General features: G+C 41.0%; 1 protein-coding gene across 1 annotated transcript in view; it reads left to right on the top strand.

Annotated features, from left to right (window-relative positions):
- c2cd3 (C2 domain containing 3 centriole elongation regulator) overlaps nucleotides 1–20,311 on the top strand; it is a 163,303-nt gene that overhangs the window by 23,932 nt on the left and 119,060 nt on the right. The window contains exons 7-8 of the mRNA XM_060826212.1: nucleotides 745–885; nucleotides 16,580–16,727. Coding sequence (XP_060682195.1) covers nucleotides 745–885; nucleotides 16,580–16,727 — 289 coding nt within the window. The remainder of the gene's footprint in view (nucleotides 1–744; nucleotides 886–16,579; nucleotides 16,728–20,311) is intronic.

Genomic DNA, 20,311 nt, shown 5'->3' with positions numbered 1-20,311 from the left:
ATCTTTAATTTGAAGTTTAGTTTTGAATATAAAATTATGAATATTGAATAAATGCCAGTAGAAAGCAATATCACAATGCAAGTTATTTGAAGGAAAGATAGGATTACAGAACTGTTCAGTGCTTGATGATACTAAGATGCAATGTGTTATTGACTTATTGTCCAGGGTCAGTTGCAGATGATTACTCAAAAAAAACCTGTAATTGCATCATCATTATTAATCCTTGAGTAGTTGTGACCTTGTGCATCAACTGCATTAAAGTATCTTGAATATCTCACATGATACCCAGCGTAGATTAAAAAACCAATTGAACTTGAAGTCAAACTCCTTACCAAAACTTGGAGTGATTTACTGAGCAGTAAAGTTATCTTGTGTTTAGATGTCAGTTACAAGCTGCTCAATTTTACTTTTGCAATTTATGATGTCATTTGAATTGTCAGTAAGATTTTTGTTTCAATCTGAAGTTGTCAACTTATTTAAAATTGAATCTACCCAGAATAGCAGGTTGATGTGCTAAATATGCATATTGATAGATCTGTCAATTGCTTGTTATTTGTGAATTGTTCGATAAGGCACACAGTATTGGTATGGACAATTTTTTTAAAAAAAATTTCTAACTTTTAGTCCCTCTCTCTTACGTTTAAAAACTTATGAAATTACATTTTTATGCATTAGTAATGTATTTTCTGCTACAATAAACACTAATTTTATCAACTCTTTCCCTTTGTCGTCCTTTTTTTTCAGAATAGCATCTTCTTCAGGAAAGTTGCTGGAATCTGAAGCTACTTGCATAACCAAAGCTTCTTTATTGCCTTCCCCTGAGCACCCCTTAAAAGAAGCCCATCCAAACACAGACACCACAGTCATCAAATTACTCCTAGGCAGGTAAATTCTGGGAGTAGTTTTCATTTTAATTAGCTTTGTATTTCACCTTTTCATTGGTTTCCATCAGCAAGCATGGATCTATTCATTGGACCGGTTCAGTATGCCACATATTATTGATTAGAACTGAGCCCAAATGGAGATGAGACTCGGAGATTCAATTTGGTTTTTGATATTGATCGGAATTAGAATGTTAGTGCAGACATTGGGGGTTAAAACTATTTCAATGAGATGTGAGGATGAACGTAATGTGGCTCTTGGGAACAAGTAAAGAGAAGGCCTGGAGAGTAAAATTGAAAGCGGTGATGGTGATATGGTTGTTCCCTTACAGATGCCATGGAATTTGATCAGTGGTGGTGATGGTGGGAGTTGCCACCCTCTCGCAGAAGCTGGTTGAGACCCTGAGGTGGACCATTGGAGGGGCTTTTTCCCACCTCTGGTGTCCACAGAAGAGTGATCTGTTTGGCAACCACTTCCATAGCCTTAGTCCTAGTGGCATTGTTGGTGCTGAAGAGCTGTGAGCTGGCAGCTTTAGGAAGCAGGATCTCTCCCCTTGAACAGATGGCAGACTTGAGAGCAGTGATAGCCATAGATTTTCAGCCCATCAGGGCTAACTCTGCTAGTAACAGTAAAGATAAACAAGATACACAGAGAATTGTGAGGGCCAGAGTTAAGTGGGATTATGGGAACTGCAAGGAATGTCAGTTAGTTTTGGAGCGCATGTGCATGTGAATGGTCAAAATGTTGTTAATAAAATTGGTAAGCTGCAAATAATTAACCATGTTCAAATACATTGCAGTAGAAAGAACTGAAAGTTGACTCATAAAATAGTAGAATTAAATGCTTAATATTCCTGGGTACAAGATGTTCATGAAAGGAAAGGAGGGGTAATAGTTCCAATGGAGTAAAACATTGAAGTGATAGGAAGAGAACATGTCTTTGAGAAGTAAAAGACAGATTGTACTTAAAGATAAGAAACAATAAAGTGATGTCAGCCTGAGGGTATATTTTTAAATGTTATGTTTAAATAGCTTTACTAACGTAATAATCAAATGAGCAATAATATGACAGGGAGCTGCAGTGCCATGGAATGTGCATTATTTTCTATATGGGAATGTGGGACACCTTTTGTGTCCTGAACAACTACATGTGCTGGCAGTGTCAATGGCCGGAGGATTTCAAACTCCTTGGGATTTGTGGGTTTGACAAGCTGGTGTTATTAGTGCATCAACATGTTTTTGGAGTTGGTCACCCTGTAGCTTAAGAGTGAACACGCACAGAGAAAATGATAAATCAACAGAGAATCAAATTGGATTAGGCAGATGGTGCTTGTCCCATGAGAATATTATATTGTGGCGATAACAGATCTGACTCAAAAAGGGCAGAACTGAATGCTAAATATGTCTGGATATGAAGTGTTCAGGAAAGACAGGGAGCTACATAGTGAAGGCAAGGTAACAGTATTATTTAAACAATATTATGGTGCAAGAGAGTAAGGATGTCTTGGAGTGGTTGAAGATCTCATTTGTTCATAAATGTTCAGAAACAATACTGGGTGTATTCCGTAGGCACTAACTAAATGGGTTGCTCAGGGAAATAAGAGTTGAAATTTCAGAAGTGTTGACCATAATCTTTCAGTCCTCCTTAGAAACAGGCAGTTTTTTCAGAGGTCTGGAGGATTGCAAATGTTACAAATATACTCAGAATTTGATTCCAGCTTTGAGTGTCTGTGCGGAGTTTGCACATTCTCCCCATGTCTGCTGGGGTTTCCGCCAGGTTCTCCAGTTTCCTCCAGCAGTCCAAAGATATCCAGGATAGGTGGATTGACCGTGCTAAATTGTCTCTAGTGGATACGAGTGTGCAGGCTGGGTGGATTGGCCATGTAAATGCGGGGTTACAGGGATATGGTGGGGGGCCTGTGGGTGGAATGCTATTTGGAGGGTCAGTGCAAACTCAGTAGGCTGAATGGCCATTTTGTATACTGTTGGAGTTCTGTGAACTGGTGTTCCCAAGAGATTGGTATAGTTTTCCAGCTCACTAATTGAGTGTGCCACTGTCCCCAACTAAAATCTGAAATCAGCTTTCCAAAAAAAAAGGCGCCATGGTTGTTCTGTGATTAACACTGCTGCCGCATAGTACCAGAGACCCGGGTTTGATTCCACCCTTGAGCGACTGTGTGGAATTTGCACATTCTTCTCATGTCTGCGTGGATTTCTTCCCAAAGTTGTGCAGGTTAGGTGGATTGGTCATTTTAAATTGTCCATGGATGTATAGATTAGGTGGATTGGCTATGGGAAATGCAGGGTTGCAGAGATAGGACTAGTTGGGATGCTCTTCGGAAGGTTGGTGTGGACTCCATGTGCCAAATGGCCTATTTGCACACTGTAGGGATTCTATGAGCTTGGCAGTTGCGTGCAATCAGTTTAAAATTGGTGGTGTGTAGAACTATGATCCAGGAGAAATCTAGCCACTTTGATCAGCATGGATTAATGATAACGAGTCAACATGCACTTAATGTGGGCAAATTATATTTGACTAAATTGAAATTTTGATGAGATAGTGAGGTGAACGAGGGCAGTGTAATTTGTGTATATAGACTTTCAAAGGTTGTTGATAAGTAGAGACCATGAGGCTTCTCTTTCATGAAACAGAGATGACTGAGAGTTTACTCGTGAGGGTCACCATGGAAGAGGTTGCGAAGAAGGGTACTTCATGGTAACCTCAGCTAGTGTGGAAATTGAACTTGCATTATTGGCATCGCTGCATCGTAAGCCAGCCATCTAACCAACTGAGTTAATAAGTACCCATATTAGGTTGATTAGCAAACTTTATGCCCACAAGATAATAGGAGCAGTAGCAGCATGTTTCCAGAATTGGCTGAGGAATAGAAAATAAGTATGGTGGAATAGGACTAGTGTTTCAAAATAGGGATAATTTATTTACAACACATGAGGCATTATTTTCTCTGAGGGTCATGAGCTTTGTTTTATTCATCTATGGGATGTGGGTGTCAGTGACTGAGCTATATTTATTGGAGAAAGTGAGGACTGCAAATGCTGGAGATCAGAGCTGAAAATGTGTTGCTGGAAAAGCGCAGCAGGTCAGGCAGCATCCAAGGAGCAGGAGAATCGACGTTTCGGACATGAGCCTTTCTTCAGCCCTTCTGATTCCTGAAGAAGGGCTCATGTCCGAAACGTCGATTCTCCTCCTTGGATGCTGCCTGACCTGCTGCGCTTTTCCAGCAACACATTTTCAGAGCTATATTTATTGCCCATTTCTAGTTGCCCTTGCGAGTATGGTGGTGAGCTGCTTTCTTAGCTACACTCCAATGTGTTGTACGCAGACCCTTTAGGAGTTAATTCCAGGATTTTGACCTGGTGACACTGAAGGAACAGCAATATATTTCCAAGTCAGAATGGTGAGTGATTTGGAGAAGATCTAACAGTTGGTGATGTATCGCATGTATCTGCTGTCCTTGTCCTTCCAGTTATTATGAGTTTGGAAGGTGCTGTCTCGGGAGCTTTGTTGAATTTCTGCAGTTCATCTTGTAGATAGTTCACACTGCTGCTACTGAGCATCCGGGTGTGTGGGGGAAATAAATATTTATAGATGTAGTGACAAGCAATGGGCTGCTTTATCCTTGATGGCGATGAGCTTCTTGAGTTTTTCTGGAGCTGCACTCTTCCAGGCAAGAGGAGGGTATTGCATCACCCTCTTGATTTGTGCCTTGTAGATGGTGAACAAGTTTAGGGAATCGGGAGGTGAGCTGCACATTGCAGAATTCCTCGCCTCTGACCTACCTTGCAACTATTGTGTTTAGATGGCTACTCCAATTGTGGTAAATTCTAAGCTCCAGGATGTTGATAGTCAGGTATTCATTGATGACAGTATGTTTGAATGTCAGCAAAAAGCCCTCCTCTGATCTTCTGATGGAGAGAAGGCCTGAAAATGGTTAGAACTGGGACATTCATTTGTATTCTTCCTAAATATGGTTTGGAACGCTTCCTGAAAAACATACTACGAAAACTTTTACATAGAGGTGGATAGATTCTTGGTAAGCAAGTGGGTGAAAGGGTATCAGAGGTAGGTAGAAATGTGGATTTGAGTTTACAATCAGATCAACCTGATTTTATTGAATGATTGGGTAGGCCCTGGGGTAGAATGGATTACTGCTCCATGTTTGTAAGTTTATGTGGTTTTCTAAACTGGAGGGAGGTATACAGCAGGTTTCCCCAAGATTTAGTACAGGTTACTGCTATTTTGATATATGTCACTGACTCGGAATTGTGGGCACAGGTAGCAGTCTGCAAGTTTGCAGATGATCTGCAACTTGGAAGTGTACAAATACGGAAGCAAATAATAATATCCTTCAAGAAGGCTTAGACTGGTGGATGTGTGTCGATGCCGAAAGTCTGAAGTGGTACATTTTGCTTGAAAGAATGAAAAGAGACGATAAGTGTAAACTGATACACTTTTAATGGGGTTAAAGGAAATAGAGATGGCAGAAGCACTCTGTGCAAGAGGGAAAAAGTTAAGATGAACTTGTATGAAAAGTGGAGAAGAAAGAGGGAGAGAGGTGGTGTCCATCTGGGCTTCACACCCTTTAATCGATGTGAAGGCTTTGAAGAGGCTACTGAAGAGATTTACTAGAATGGTTCTAGGAATGAGAAATTTCAGTTAGATGACTAGACTGGATAGACTGGGGTTGTTCACTTTTCATAAAAAAAACTGAAAGGAGGTGTGAGAGAGATGTTTGAAATCATATAGAATTTAAGGGGAATATGTAACTCCAATGACTAAAGAGTTGATGGCAAGCGAGCCCGGATTTAGGGTGATTGGTAAGCATATGGAAATCACTGACAACTAGGTTGAATACAGATTCAATAGTAAGCTTCAGAAGGGAACTGAATATATCGCTGAGCTGGCAGGTTTGTTTTTAGATGCTTTGTCACCGTGCTAGGTAACATAATCAGTAAGCCCCTGGTTAAACACTGGTGTTCCGTCCCACTTTCTATTTATGTGCCTTGTCTGTTAAAAGTGGGACAAACACCAGTGCTTCACCAGAGGCTCACTGATGATGTTACCAGCATGGTGATACAATGCCTGAAAACAAGCAAATTTACAACCTGAACCTCAACCTGACCTACAAATCTTCTCAAAAGTCGCAAACTGAATATACATTTGAAAGAGAAAAATTTATGGAGATAATGGAAAGAATGAAGTGGGAACGATTGGATGGTTCTTGAAAAAACCAATACAGGTTGTTCTGCTTTATCTCGTGTTTTGTCAGTGTGAACTGGCTGTAATGAGATTGACAAATAGGGGGCACTGTTTCTAAAACGTGAACTTTTAAAATGTATGTTGGCTATAACACAAATACATTTGCCAACACTGTGCTATTTTGATTGTGCAATTTTTGTAGAGCGTGGGGTCTCACAAGAATGCAGCTATCACGTTATAGAAGAAATGACTGTACAGATTTTGCTTATCTGTTTTGTGATTTGGTGAAGGATGTTGGTTATACATTTCTTCTGAAAATTGTTAATACCCACTTGGGAAGGTGTTCTGATTCTTGAGCTCCACTACACCCAGAGTTGCCACAGAAGTTAATTTTATAATCAAAGTTTGCAAAATCTCTGATTTACCAGGATACTGGAATCAAGTTAACAATTATGAACTATCAATTAATGGTATATAACATTAGGAAAAGTTGCTCGATCTGAAACGTTAACTCTGATTCCTCTGCACGGATGCAGCCAGACATGAATTTTTCCAGTTTCTGTTTTAGTTTATGGTTTGTAATATACTAGTTAGAACTCTTAACATCTTCGAAAACCCTTACGTCCACAAGTAAACATACACAGACAAACAAAACAAAATTGGTTTATCAGTGGAGTAAAAGAAATGATGAAGCACAGTTCTATACCACCAATTCACCAGGTTTGTTGAGATGTTTCTTTTGCTTGCCATGACTTTGTCCAGTGTCATTGCACTTCTTCCGTGGAGTCACACTGTGATTATTACACGAACTTACAAAGCCACTTAGTTCAATGCAACAGTTTACAACAACTGGTGGGAATAAAGCACTTGACTTTCTTTGGGCTTCAGACATTTTACTGTAGAGAGAAACACACTCAACATGCCCTTTCAGCAATTGAAGGCTGCCCCTGGATCATTCACAGTCACAAACTGTACAGCTGCCCAGAAAACAATCAGAGAGTTGTCATCAGACTTTTGACCATTGGCATCCATAATTGGTCACAATTACACAGACCACCTCTTGTTCTTACTGGCTAAATCTTATTTTGGTGCTATGTTATTGCGCCCACAGTTATTGGTTTTAAAACAGTCCTTTTTGTTCTCCGTTTTAGTCTACAATCAAAAATAGAAAAATTAAAATTACACAGTCTTCCTAACCTGCCTTAACATGGGGCCAAGTTCCTGAGCCTAAGTAATATGTTTAACCATGGATGTAGCATCTCCTTGTTTTTTGGAGTAGAATGTGCATGGAACACAGATTACTGATTGCTCAGTTAGGCATGGAGTTTTCAGAAAAGCATGTTTGGGAATCAGTGAGTATTAAGCTGAGAGATGGGAAATAGGAGAAGCTGGGAGATGGGAAATAGGAGACTTTAGGTCAGTGTTAAGATTCCCCATTGGGGAACAATAAACCAGAATTACCTAATTTATCAAATGATGCACCGAAGAAGGAATTATCAACAAGATTTCATTTTTGGAACTTTGATTCGGATATGTTTAAAATGAATGTAAATCAAACACGAATTAGGAGTTGAATCTTAATAGTGATAAGTGCAATAAATGTACATCCATAACAACCATTAGCAATCCCCTTCAGCGTGTATTGCATGACCTAGCTACATGGTTTCATAATATGCTGTTTTTTATTTGTGCAGAGCAGGTCAGAAGTCTTCAACGGAAAACTGTCAACAGTTTTCACTTCTGAGTTTCATAAGTATGATTATCGTTAGCAAGGCAAACTTCTACAAATCCTCTCTCTCTCGGGTCACAAAGATCAAAGAAATGACTGTACAGATTTTGCTTTTCTGTTCTGTGATTTGGTGAAGAATGATGGTTATACATTTCTTCTGAAAATTGTTATGACCCCTTTGGGAAAGTGTTGTGATTCTTGAGCTTCACTACACCCAGAGTCGCCACAAAGGTTAATTGTATTATCAAAGTTTGCAAGATCTCCAATTTATCTGGATACTGGAATCAAGTTAACGAAGTGCTGACAAACAATCTGTCAACAGTTCATGTCATTGCAAGTAAATTCCTATCACAAATAAACAACTATGAACTATCAATAAATGGTATATAACATTAGGAAAAACCACTCGACCTGAGACGTTAACTCTGATTTCTCTGCACTGATGCTGCCAGACATGCTGAACTTTTCCTGTTTCTGATTTGATTTTGCAACTTGCCAGGGTTCCTTATCAGAAGACTAACTGTTAAAACCTGGCTTATCATTTGGCCTTTTTGGGAAAGTATTCACTTTTTAATGCCTCTGAGAATTTCACATACACATTTCTAAGTTAAAGAATCTTTTTAAGCCAGTTTACAGAAAAGTTCCTGACTTTTTTTATGTCAAACAGAGGAAAATGACCTCTTCCTGGGAGTTACTTGCTTTTTGCAAATAGTTCAATGTGCTCCTCTTTCTATCATGGTTTGACTTCTTTTTTTAACTTTTACCCTCCACCTCTTCTGCTTGTAGTTCTTCTATGTATCTGTACCTTAACCTCTTTTCTGGTCCTGCTTCCAGGATTGCCAGATCATATAGACCACATCTCATCCGAGAAAATTAATTCTTCAGTTCATTTTAACCAATATTAATAACAATTACAGACTTCACAGATCTTTGTTTACTGTTTCCAGGCAAATAGTTTCCATTCCACTTAAAATCTGCATTGCAAATAAATGTTGGAATCCATTATTATGACGGAGTAAAAGGACATTGACTGTATTATGATTTTGTAAAATTCCTTCACAAAAGGACTCTACTTGACTGTATTGTGATTTTGTAAGATAGAGTCATTGTGCTTTTGGGAAGGGTATTTGTGCTGCTGCATGTATTACAGATAATTAAGATTGTAATAAGCAAGTCAGATATTGGGGTCCTGGTAGATGTAGGGTGTTTGAATTTCCAAAAAAAATTGGTTTGAATAGAGGATGGGTTAAGTTACAAAATACCAGATAAATTCAAATTTGACTCACTCCACGTGACATCAAGAAATCATTGAAGGCAAACCTGGCAACATTCTGGCAATTCTAGTACTGGAGATGAGTGCTGCAAAAGTAGCACTATACCTTGCCAAGCTGATCCAACAGTTCCAACACTAAATTCTCCTCAGCAATGTGAAAAAGTGCCCAGGTATGTCCTGTTCCAATAAGCAAGACAAACTAACCCAGCAAGCTATTACACTATCAGTTGAATCTTGATAATCAATAAGACAATGGGAGGTACCACTCACCCGGTGATAACTTCATTGATGCTCAGTTTAGGTTCTACCAGAGTCTCACAGTATTGAAGATTTGTGCTCAAGAGCTTACCCTGCCCCTAGCCAAGCTGTTCTATTACAGTGGCAACACCAGCACCTACCCAGCAAAGTGGAAAATTATCCAGGCATGTCCTATGCACAAAAGGCAGGACAAAACCAACCCGGCCAATTACCTCCTCATCAGTCTACACTAGAACATCAGTAAACTGATGTATGTGCCATCAACAGTGTTTTGAAGCAGTACCTGCTCACTGACACCCAGTTTGGGTTTTGCAAAGGTCACTCAGTTTTTGACCATGTTACAGCCTTGATCTAAGCTGGGATTGAAGAGCTAGATCCCAGGGGTGAGATGACCTTCAAAGGCTGTCCACCATCCACAAGGCACAAGTCAGCAGTGTGATAGAATAATTTCCACTTGACTGGATGAGCACAGCTCCAATAACATTCAAGAAACTTGACACCATACAGGACTAAGGATCCACTTGATTGACACCCTAAGCACAATCACCCCTCTAACCACAAATACAGCCATTCATGCAGCACTCCAAAAGTTAGTGCTTCCAAGTGGACCTGTTGGACTATGGCCTGGTGTTGTGTGATTCTTAGCTTTGTCCATCCCAGTCCAACCACTGGCATCTCTACATGGTGTATTATGAAGATTGGCTGTTGCAGTTCTTTAGTTCGTCACTAGATGGTGCTGAAAGAACAATTTCCTGTTTATTTGAAATAAAATCTGTCTTCTCCCAATTCAAAACCCATTTTTTTGCTGAAATGTTGAGTTGCCTGTCTTACTCTTTCCTCAACTGCGTCTCTGTGATTGCAGCAACTTCTCAATTCCATGTGTTAACTCATGCCTTTAACTAATCTGTTTTATCTATAATACTTCTCACATTAAATTGAGGTCATCCAGTGTCACCTTACGCCTTAGAAATTAACATAGCTGGACTCCCTGTGCCTTGGTTTCTTTGCTAAAGTACGCTGATCCCTACTGTGCTAACACTGTTTTCCTTCCCACTGCCAAATTAGAACTGTATAAATTTCTCCCAACACTAGCAAACCAACCTGCAAGAATATTGGTCCCATTTTGGTTCAGGTGCAGACCGTCCCTTCCTTACAGGTTCTAGCTTCCCCTGAAACTGTTGGAGTGGTCCAAGAATTTATAACGTTCTCTCCTGCACTAACTCTTGAGCCTCTCATTCATCTGCCCTGTTCCCTTATTTCTGTACTTGCTAACATGTTGCACTGAGTGTAAGCCAGAAATCACATCTGTTTGAGATCATGCTGTTTAGTCTACTGCCTAACTCCCTCAATTCTTGATATAGGGCCTCATCACTCATTCGATCTATGTCATTGGTATCAATGTGTACCATGACTGCTGTCTTGTTACCCTGCTTTTCAGGATGCCCTGCAGCCACTCAGTGACATCACTGATCCTGGGACCAGGAAGGCAACACACGATCCTGAAGTCATGCCTCTAGCTGCAGAAACATCTATCAGTTCCTCAAACTAATGAATACCCTTTCACTTTTACTCCTGTTTTTTTTTTCCTCTCCCTCTGTTGTAAGCAGGCTGCTTGTGGTGCCAGAAACTTGGTTTTGTCTGTGTTCCCTTGAGGAATCAGTGCCCTCATCAGGTTTCCAAATGGAAAACCGATTTGTGAGAGGGTCCATAGGGGACTCCTGTATTACTTGCCTGGGGATTCTCTTTGACTGTTTGGTGGTCACCAATTCCCTTCTTTCCTCCAGTCCCTGGAATTGCAGTGGACCCACCTCTCTGAACCTCCTATCCACCTAACACTCAATTTTGGGTGTGTTCCATATTGTCTTCAGCCATTGCTTAAGCTCCAAAACACGGACCCAGATTTCTACAGTTAAGAAAACTTTCTGCACACACCTTGGATGACAGCAGGGTCCATGACTTCCCATATGTAGTAGGTCACATATTCCATTCTGTTGACCTCATCTACTATATCTTAATCTTGCACTAACTTGGTCTTACTTGCAAACCTTTCTAATTACTTAATCATAAAGATTTGGAGATGCCGGTGTTGGACTGGGGTGTACAGGGTTGTGGATCGCGTGGCACCGGGTTGTGGTCCAGCGGGTTTGGTTGGGGGCACTGGCTTTCGGAGTGCTGCTCTTTCATCAGACAACCACCTGATGATGGAGTGTTGCTCCGAGAGCTGGTGCTTCCAGTTGGACCTGTTGGACTACAACTTGGTGTTGTGTGATTTTTAACTTGATCGTAAAGATACTCCATTTACCTTAAATTTAGTCTACTCTTATTCTCTGAGTTTGACTTATTCCTGCTGCTTTTCAGTTAATCTTTTGATAATCTCTGAGCCCTTGGGCTTTGGCCTGCTCCTGTCCCCACTGATCTGAAAATTTCATTAGGCAAAGAAAGCAGCAGAAAAACAACTTCCTTCCCTATTTCATCTAACTCCCATTGACCAAAGTGTCGCACTCCACTCTCTGCAGGTTGCACTCGAGGCCAAACTGGGTAAGGATGGCACATCAGATTAGTGTAGAAAGGTGTGAAACAAAGTTTTTCAGATCAGCTATGTGAAGCCTTTGCTGACATCTGGATACTTCTGGCACATTTGATTAAATAATTTACAGATCAGTCGAGCAAAGCCTGACATTATAGAAGTAAGCATAGTTTTACTCACTAAGTCATATCTCATAGCCAACCTCGTGAACTCTTTCACCATCATTAGCTTTGGACATTTCCTGTCTCACAATAGTACTGTATATAGATAGGTGCACTGTGGCTCTGGGAGTCTGCAGAATCGGCTCTGGAGCCAATGAAGTTTCACTCATCGGGTCAAACATATACAAGTAAACACCTGGCTGATTACCCATGTTCCAGAATTAGCTGCTCCTTATTTTCATATGGCTACATTCTTGGCATCTTTCTACTAATATGAAAAATTCCTCACGTGTACTGTCCACCTGATGTAGGGTATTTCCAATTCAGCGATAGTCTGCTCTAAATCATTACTCACTTTGGGCCTCTCTGCTTTTGAACTCATTACAGCCTTGGTTCTAATATGGACAAAAGAGCTAAACCCCAGAGGTGTGGTGACAATGACTATTCTTGACAGCAAGACTGGGTGCGGCCTCCAGTAAAATTAAAGCTAGTGGGACTTGGAGAAAAGTCTTGACTGGTTAAATTCATATCAATCACAAAAGAAGATGGTTGTGGTCTTTGGAGGTTAAACATATTGTTCACAGTGCAACGTTGCAGGAGTATCTTAGGCTTCTGGGCTCAACAGATTGAGTTGCTCCTTCCCTTCAGTATAATATAGGAAGTGAAGATGCTCCCAGGCTGAGGCTGATAAGTGGTAAATAATATTCACATCCTGTAAGTGCCACACAATGGCTTTTTCCAATAAGAGACGATCTGACAGTCTCCCCTTGACATTCACTGGTACTGCTGAGAAAATCTATAGTCTTAAAACTTGCCTTTAAATATTTAGACTAAAATGTAATGTTGAATTATAGAACACATTTGCTGCACACTAGAAATTAGACAGGCTGGGATGCTTAGAAAAAGGGGGGAACCCAAGGTAGGCAGAAGATAAAAACATCTGTGTTCACCAAGTGATAACAAGATGCTCTCAGGCAATTAAGAACATTTACCTTAACTTGGCAAACGTGGTGCCACTGTTTAAGAAGGGTGGTAAAGACAAGCCAGGGGACTATAGACCCGTGAGCCTGACCTCGGTGGTGGGCAAGTTGTTGGAGGGAATCCTGAGGGATAGGATATACATATACTTGGAAAGGCAAGGACTGATTCGGGAGAGTCAACATGGCTTTGTGCGTGGGAAATCATGTCACACAAACTTGATTGAGTTTTTTGAAGAAATAACAAAGAAGATTGATGAGGGCAGAGCAGTAGTGGTTAACTATATGGACTTCAGTAAGGCGTTCGACAAGGTTCCCCATGGGAGACTGATTAGCTAGGTTAGATCTCATGGAATACAAGGAGAACTAGCCATTTGGATACAGAACTGGCTCAAAGGTAGAAGACAGAGGGTGGTGGTGGAAGGTTGCTTTTTAGACTGGAGGTCTGTGACCAGTGGAGTGCCACAAGGATCGGTGCTGGGCCCTCTACTTTTTGTCATTTACTTAAATGATTTGGATGCGAGCATAAGAGGTACAGTTAGTAAGTTTGCAGATGACACCAAAATTGGAGGTGTAATGGACAGCAAAGAGGGTTACCTCGGATTACAACAAGATCTGGACCAGATGGGCCAATGGACTGAGAAGTGGCAGATGAAGTTTAATTCAGATAAATGCGAGGTGCTGCATTTTGGGAAAGCAAATCTTAGCAGGACTTATACACTTAATGGTAAGGTCCTAGGGAGTGTTGCTGAACAAAGAGACCTTGGAGCGCAGGTTCATAGCTCCTTGAAAGTGGAGTCGCAGGTAGATAGGATAGTGAAGAAGGCGTTTGGTATGCTTTCCTTTATTGTTCAGAGTATTGAGTACAGGAGTTGGGAGGTCATGTTGCGGCTGTACAGGACATTGGTTAGGCCACCGTTGAAATATTGCATGCATTTCTGGTCTCCTTCCTATCGGAAAGATGTTGTGCAACTTGAAAGGGTTCAGAAAAGATTTACAAGGATGTTGCCAGGGTTGGAGGATCTGAGCTACAGGGAGAGGCTGAACAGGCTGAGGCTGTTTTCCCTGGAGGGTTGGAGGCTGAGGGGTGACCTTATAGAGGTTTACAAAATTATGAGGGGCATGGATAGGATAAATAGACAAAGTCTTTTCCCTGGGTTCAGGGAGTCCAGAACTAGAAGGCATAGGTTTAGGGTGAGAGGGGAACGATACAAAAGAGACCTCGGGCAACTTTTTCACGCAGAGGGTGGTACATGTATGGAATGAGCTGCCAGAGGATGTGGTGGAGGCTGGTACAGTTGCAACATTTAAGAGACATTTGGATGGGCATATGAATAGGAAGGGTTTGGGGGGATATGGGCTGGGTGCTGGGCAGGTGGGAGTAGATTGGGCTGGGATATCTGGTTGGCATGGATGGGTTGGACCGAAGGGTCTGTTTCCATGCTATACATCTCTATGACTCTGTGACCTCGAGGAGAATTTGACAGAGTATTTCACCAAGGATCTCTGGCAAAATTGGAGTTGGTGTGAAGCAGAGGACAACCTCCCTGCTGGTTGGAGTCATACCTGGCATAAGTGAAAGAGGTTGTGATTGTTGGTCCATCATCTCAGTCCTAGTACACCATTGAAAGAGTTCTTCAGTGTGGTGCCTCGCTCCAACCATCTTCAGCTGTTTTGTGAAAGACCACCCTTCCATCAAACGGTCAGAAGATGGTGGTGTTTGTTGGTAATTGCACATTAATTACTGCCATTCAGAACTCTTCAGATACTGAAACATTCCATCTTCATGTCCAAGCCCTGGGCAACATCCAGGCTTGGTCTGATAAATGACAATTGATATTTTATGTCATACTTGTGCCAACCAATGACCATCTTAAACAACAGCAAATCTAAATGTATCCTGTGGCATTCATTGACATTACTATTGCTAAATTGGTAACCTTCCAGGATGTAGGCATTGACCAGAAACTGAACTGGGCCAGTCATATAAATATTACAAGAGCAAGCCAGAGATTAGGTGAGTAACTAGCCTCCTGTCTCCTCAGTACTTTTCTCACTGTGTAGTGTAAAACTCCCTCTGGATTACAAGCACTTTCAACTTTGTACATATCATTAAAACATAAATATTACAATTTGCACTTCTCTGTCTAGTTGTCTCTCATTGTGTGCTGGTTCCCACCTTTTCCTGGAAGTGTCTGTATTTCACCCACGGAGGGCTCTATCTGCTGATAGTGCAGTTCTTGTACTCCTAATTGCCTTTTATATTTGTGATTCCCGTTTACTTTTACAGTATAACTGAAAATGTAACTCTACCTGAAACTGATTTAACCCCTTCAATTACAAGGGGATGAAGTTGAAAAGCAGGGAAGTCTTGGATATAACAGTATAGGGCACTGGTGAAACCTCAGTTAGAATGCTGCGGAGAGTTTTAGTTTACTTAGGAAGGAAGCAATACAAAGAAAGTTCACTAGTTTCAAACCTGGAATGATGATGTCTTATGAGGATGGACAATAAATGTAGACTTTGCCATAGATGCTTCCTTATCAGTAAAGGACAGCTTAGACAGATTGGGTCTGTACCCATTATAGTTTAGAGGAATGAAAAATGATCTTATTTAAACATCTGTGAGCCTGATGAGACTTATCAGGATAGATGTTGAGAGGAATTTTCAGTTCCAAGGAAATCTAGAACAAGGATGTACAGTTTTGTAAGACAGAGATGAGGAGGAATTTGTTCTCTGATGTTTGCTAGTCTTTCGAATTCACTTCTGTCAAGCAAACTGGAAACTGAGTAACTCAGTTATTTACCTCTGCCACTGATTGACAGAGGTAATGTTTTTGTTTTTGTCTGCAAGTTAATAGATCAGTTTCAGCCGAATGGACACAAGATGTGGTCCATCTAAAAACTGATTAGTTTTTCTCATTCGCTGGTGGGATTTGGGTGCCATTGGCTAAACCAGCATTATCCCTAATTAGCCTTGAGAAGGTATTAGTGAAGTGCCTTATTCAATGACTGAAATCCATATGCTGTAGCCATGTGCTGTAGTTTTTGACAAAGATATGGATTCTGTATTAGAATCTTTTAAAGGCTTTCATAACATTGGGAAAAAGACTAAACAAACTTTTAGCATGTTGTAGATTATTTTATTTAGTATGTTTGATAATAGCTAAATCACAACAATCTTTTACAACCTTCTTCACCTGTATACAGATTTTGTATTCATGCAAGATTCTGTTGAGACCCTCCTTAGCGAGGGGTATTGGGGTAGGCACAACAATAGAAATAGAATGATATTCACATCAGCTATAACTTTATTGGATCATGGAGCAGGCTTGAAGTGTTGCATGACCTACTCCTTTAATAGCTTATAATGTATGATTACAACCCTTTTTGCCAAGTTTTTAATTCTTCACCCAGGTTTTCTCTAGTATTTCTGTGAAATTTGTGTTATTGGAATATTTTTTAACATAAACGATCAGGTTGCTATTTATTGTTCATCTGCAATGAATTAATTTTAATTTTTAAACTTCGTTTTAATCTCTTTGCCCACAGCTCTGACTCGATCCCTCTTCATGACTGGGATGGCCTGGGCTCTCTTCCAGAGTCCCTATCTGCAGGAAGTAGTGTTTTGGATGAAAGTGAACTGAATGATCCTCATTATGATCAGAGTCTCTTGGAACATCTTTTCTACAAGAATTCTGTGAGTCATAAGAGTGCACAGATCCCAGGATTTATTGCATGCTGGTACTAGCATCTTATTTAACTGTGGTGAATATTGACTGTGGATGAATTTATATTTTGTCCTGTATGTGAAGATATACAATTTCAATAGAAGATTTTATGAATTAACATTTTTCACAATACATCTCCACAACATCTATGAAATTTCAAAATAGCTAGTTTTCATCTTTCATAGAATCCCTAGAATGTGGACAGAGGGCATTTGGGCCATCAAGTCCGCACTGACCCTCCTGAAGAGCATCGTACCCAGACCCAGCTCCCCACCTTATCCCTGTAACCATGCACTTACCATAGTTAACCCACTCAACCTGCATATCACTGGGGCAATTCAGCCTGGCCAATTCACCTAATCTGCGCATCTTTGGACTGTGGGAAGAAAGTGCAGCACCCATTGGAAACATTCACAGAAGCCCTCTGGGAGAATGTGCAAACTCCAAGGCTTGAATTGAACCTAGGTCCACTGTGAGGCAGTAATGCTAAGCACAGAGCCACTGTGCTACGCCTTATCCTTTTTTTTCTGTCTAACAGACCAGTTAAACACACGCTTTCTGATTACAACTAGTTCCATACTGGAACTAAATCCCAGAAAATGAACTGGAGCATGTGTAATGTATGAAATTGAAGTCTCTTGTTTTCTGAAAGCTGGACCCCAAACAACAAGTAAAAGCATACTTCACACTTCGTTAATTGGCTGTTATGAGATGTTAAGTTTGGGAGGGTTTTTAAGGAAAGCATTTAGGGAAAGAATAGGAGTAGGAAGTGTTAGAGCAACAAAACTGTTGAATCAACGCTAAAAGTTTGATACTGTTGGACAATCTGAAGCTGACTCAAATGGAAGGCAGTAAGTAATGATACAATATGGAGCTCTGAAAAATAATGCATCAGAAGAGTTACGATGGACAGATAGTTTTGGCTGCTGGCAGCAAGGGACAATTGAAGGCTCATCGGTTCAATGTGCAGCCCAGAGATTATCACTGACTGAACTCAACTAGTTTCTCCAAGGTTAGTGGAGTTCAATGTTTAACGCACAGGTTAAAAACTCCATATAGGCAGTCACCCAAGGCTTGAATCGAACCTGGGTCCACTGTGAGGTTCAGAATTTTAAAAAACATGGTAGTTTTTTTTCCAGAATTTGGTTTCTTTAAGTAACTGCATAATAGAAATAACATGTTCTATCAAGGACGCCCACTTACATGAAGTTTGCCAAAATTATGTTTCTTAAATTGTCAGCTTATTTATTAGAACCATGGCATGGTCACTTACAAAAAGAGAAGCCTTTGGCTTGTTTTGTCCATCTCATCCTGTGTAAGAGTATTTCAGCAAATCCTAATCCTCAATTCTTTTCCAATATTCCAATACATTTTTTTCTCTTCAGGTGGTTGTCCAATTCCTAATTGCATTAGTAGACCAGGGAACCCACTAACTGTGTAAAACAAATCTCATGTTGCATTGAAACTTTTCTAGACATTAATTTGATGTCCTCCAGTTCTTGACCCTTTTGACAATAGGAATAGTTTGTCTCCATCTATTGTATCTCGTAGAAAACTCATAATTTTTGTCACTTCTATCAAATTTTCTCTCAACTCTAGAATAACCCAGCTACTTCAATTTGTGTACAATCTGAAGCCCTTTGTCTCTGGAACTGTACTATAAATCTTTTCTGCACCTTCTCTAAAGAGTTCACTTCTAAAGTGAGGTGATTCAAATTGTACTCTACTCAACAATTAGAAACATAGAATTATGCATTACGGAAGAGACCCTTCGGCCAATTGCGTATGTACTGCCAAAACCATGCTGAATCTATACTAGACCCCCTTTCCAGCAATAGCCTACAGCCTTGGATGCAGTGAAATTTCAAATACTCAATCAAGTCCTTTTTAAAGGTTGTGAGGTCACCCACCTCAACTACCCTCCCTGGCAATGCATCCCAAGTCGCCACCACTCTCTGGGTGAAAGGGTTTGCCTCAAATTCTTTCCTAAATCCCATGCCTTCAACCTTAAAATTGTGTTGCTTTGTTACTGACCTTTCAACTAAAGGGGAGCATTTTTAAAAATTAATTCACAAGAGAGAGTCAGAGAGATGTACAGCGTGGAAACAAACCCTGCGGTCCAACCCGTCCATGCTGATCAGATCTCCCCACCCAATTTAGTCCCACCTACCAGCACCCGGCTCATATCCCCCCAAACCCTTCCTATTCATATACCCATCCAAATGCCTCTTAAATGTTGCAATTGTACCAGCCTCCACCACATCCACTGGCAGCTCAATCCATACATGTACCACCCTCTGCATGAAAACGTTGCCCCTTAGGTCTCTTAATTACACCATCTTCTGACCGTTTGATGGAAGGGTGGTCTTTCACAAAACAGCTGAAGATGGTTGGAGCGAGGCACCACACTGAAGAACTCTTTCAATGGTGTACTGGGACTGAGATGATGGACCAACAATCACAACCTCTTTCACTTATGCCAGGTATGACTCCAACCAGCAGGGAGGTTGTCCTCTGCTTCACACCAACTCCAATTTTGCCAGAGATCCTTGGTGAAATACTCTGTCAAATTCTCCTCGAGGTCACAGAGTCATAGAGATGTACAGCATGGAAACAGACCCTTCGGTCCAACCCATCCATGCCAACCAGATATCCCAGCCCAATCTACTCCCACCTGCCCAGCACCCAGCCCATATCCCCCCAAACCCTTCCTATTCATATGCCCATCCAAATGTCTCTTAAATGTTGCAACTGTACCAGCCTCCACCACATCCTCTGGCAGCTCATTCCATACATGTACCACCCTCTGCGTGAAAAAGTTGCCCCAGGTCTCTTTTGTATCGTTCCCCTCTCACCCTAAACCTATGCCTTCTAGTTCTGGACTCCCTGAACCCAGGGAAAAGACTTTGTCTATTTATCCTATCCATGCCCCTCATAATTTTGTAAACCTCTATAAGGTCACCCCTCAGCCTTCGACCCTCCAGGGAAAACAGCCTCAGCCTGTTCAGCCTCTCCCTGTAGCTCAGATCCTCCAACCCTGGCAACATCCTTGTAAATCTTTTCTGAACCCTTTCAAGTTGCACAACATCTTTCCGATAGGAAGGAGACCAGAAATGCATGCAATATTTCAACGGTGGCCTAACCAATGTCCTGTACAGCCGCAACATGACCTCCCAACTCCTGTACTCAATACTCTGACCAATAAAGGAAAGCATACCAAACGCCTTCTTCATTATCCTATCTACCTGCGAGTCCACTTTCAAGGAGTTATGAACCTGCGCTCCAAGGTCTCTTTGTTCAGCAACACTCCCTAGGACCTTACCATTAAGTGTATAAGTCCTGCTAAGATTTGCTTTCCCAAAATGCAGCACCTCGCATTTATCTGAATTAAACTTCATCTGCCACTTCTCAGCCCATTGGCCCATATGGTCCAGATCCTGTTGTAATCCGAGGTAACACTCTTCGTTGTCCACTACACCTCCAATTTTGGTGTCATCTGCAAACTTACTAATTGTACCTATTATGCTCGCATCCAAATCATTTAAGTAAATGA

Source organism: Hemiscyllium ocellatum, chromosome 6 (assembly GCF_020745735.1).
Source record: "Hemiscyllium ocellatum isolate sHemOce1 chromosome 6, sHemOce1.pat.X.cur, whole genome shotgun sequence".
NCBI lineage: Eukaryota > Metazoa > Chordata > Chondrichthyes > Orectolobiformes > Hemiscylliidae > Hemiscyllium > Hemiscyllium ocellatum.
This window is presented reverse-complemented; position numbering and strand designations above follow the sequence as displayed.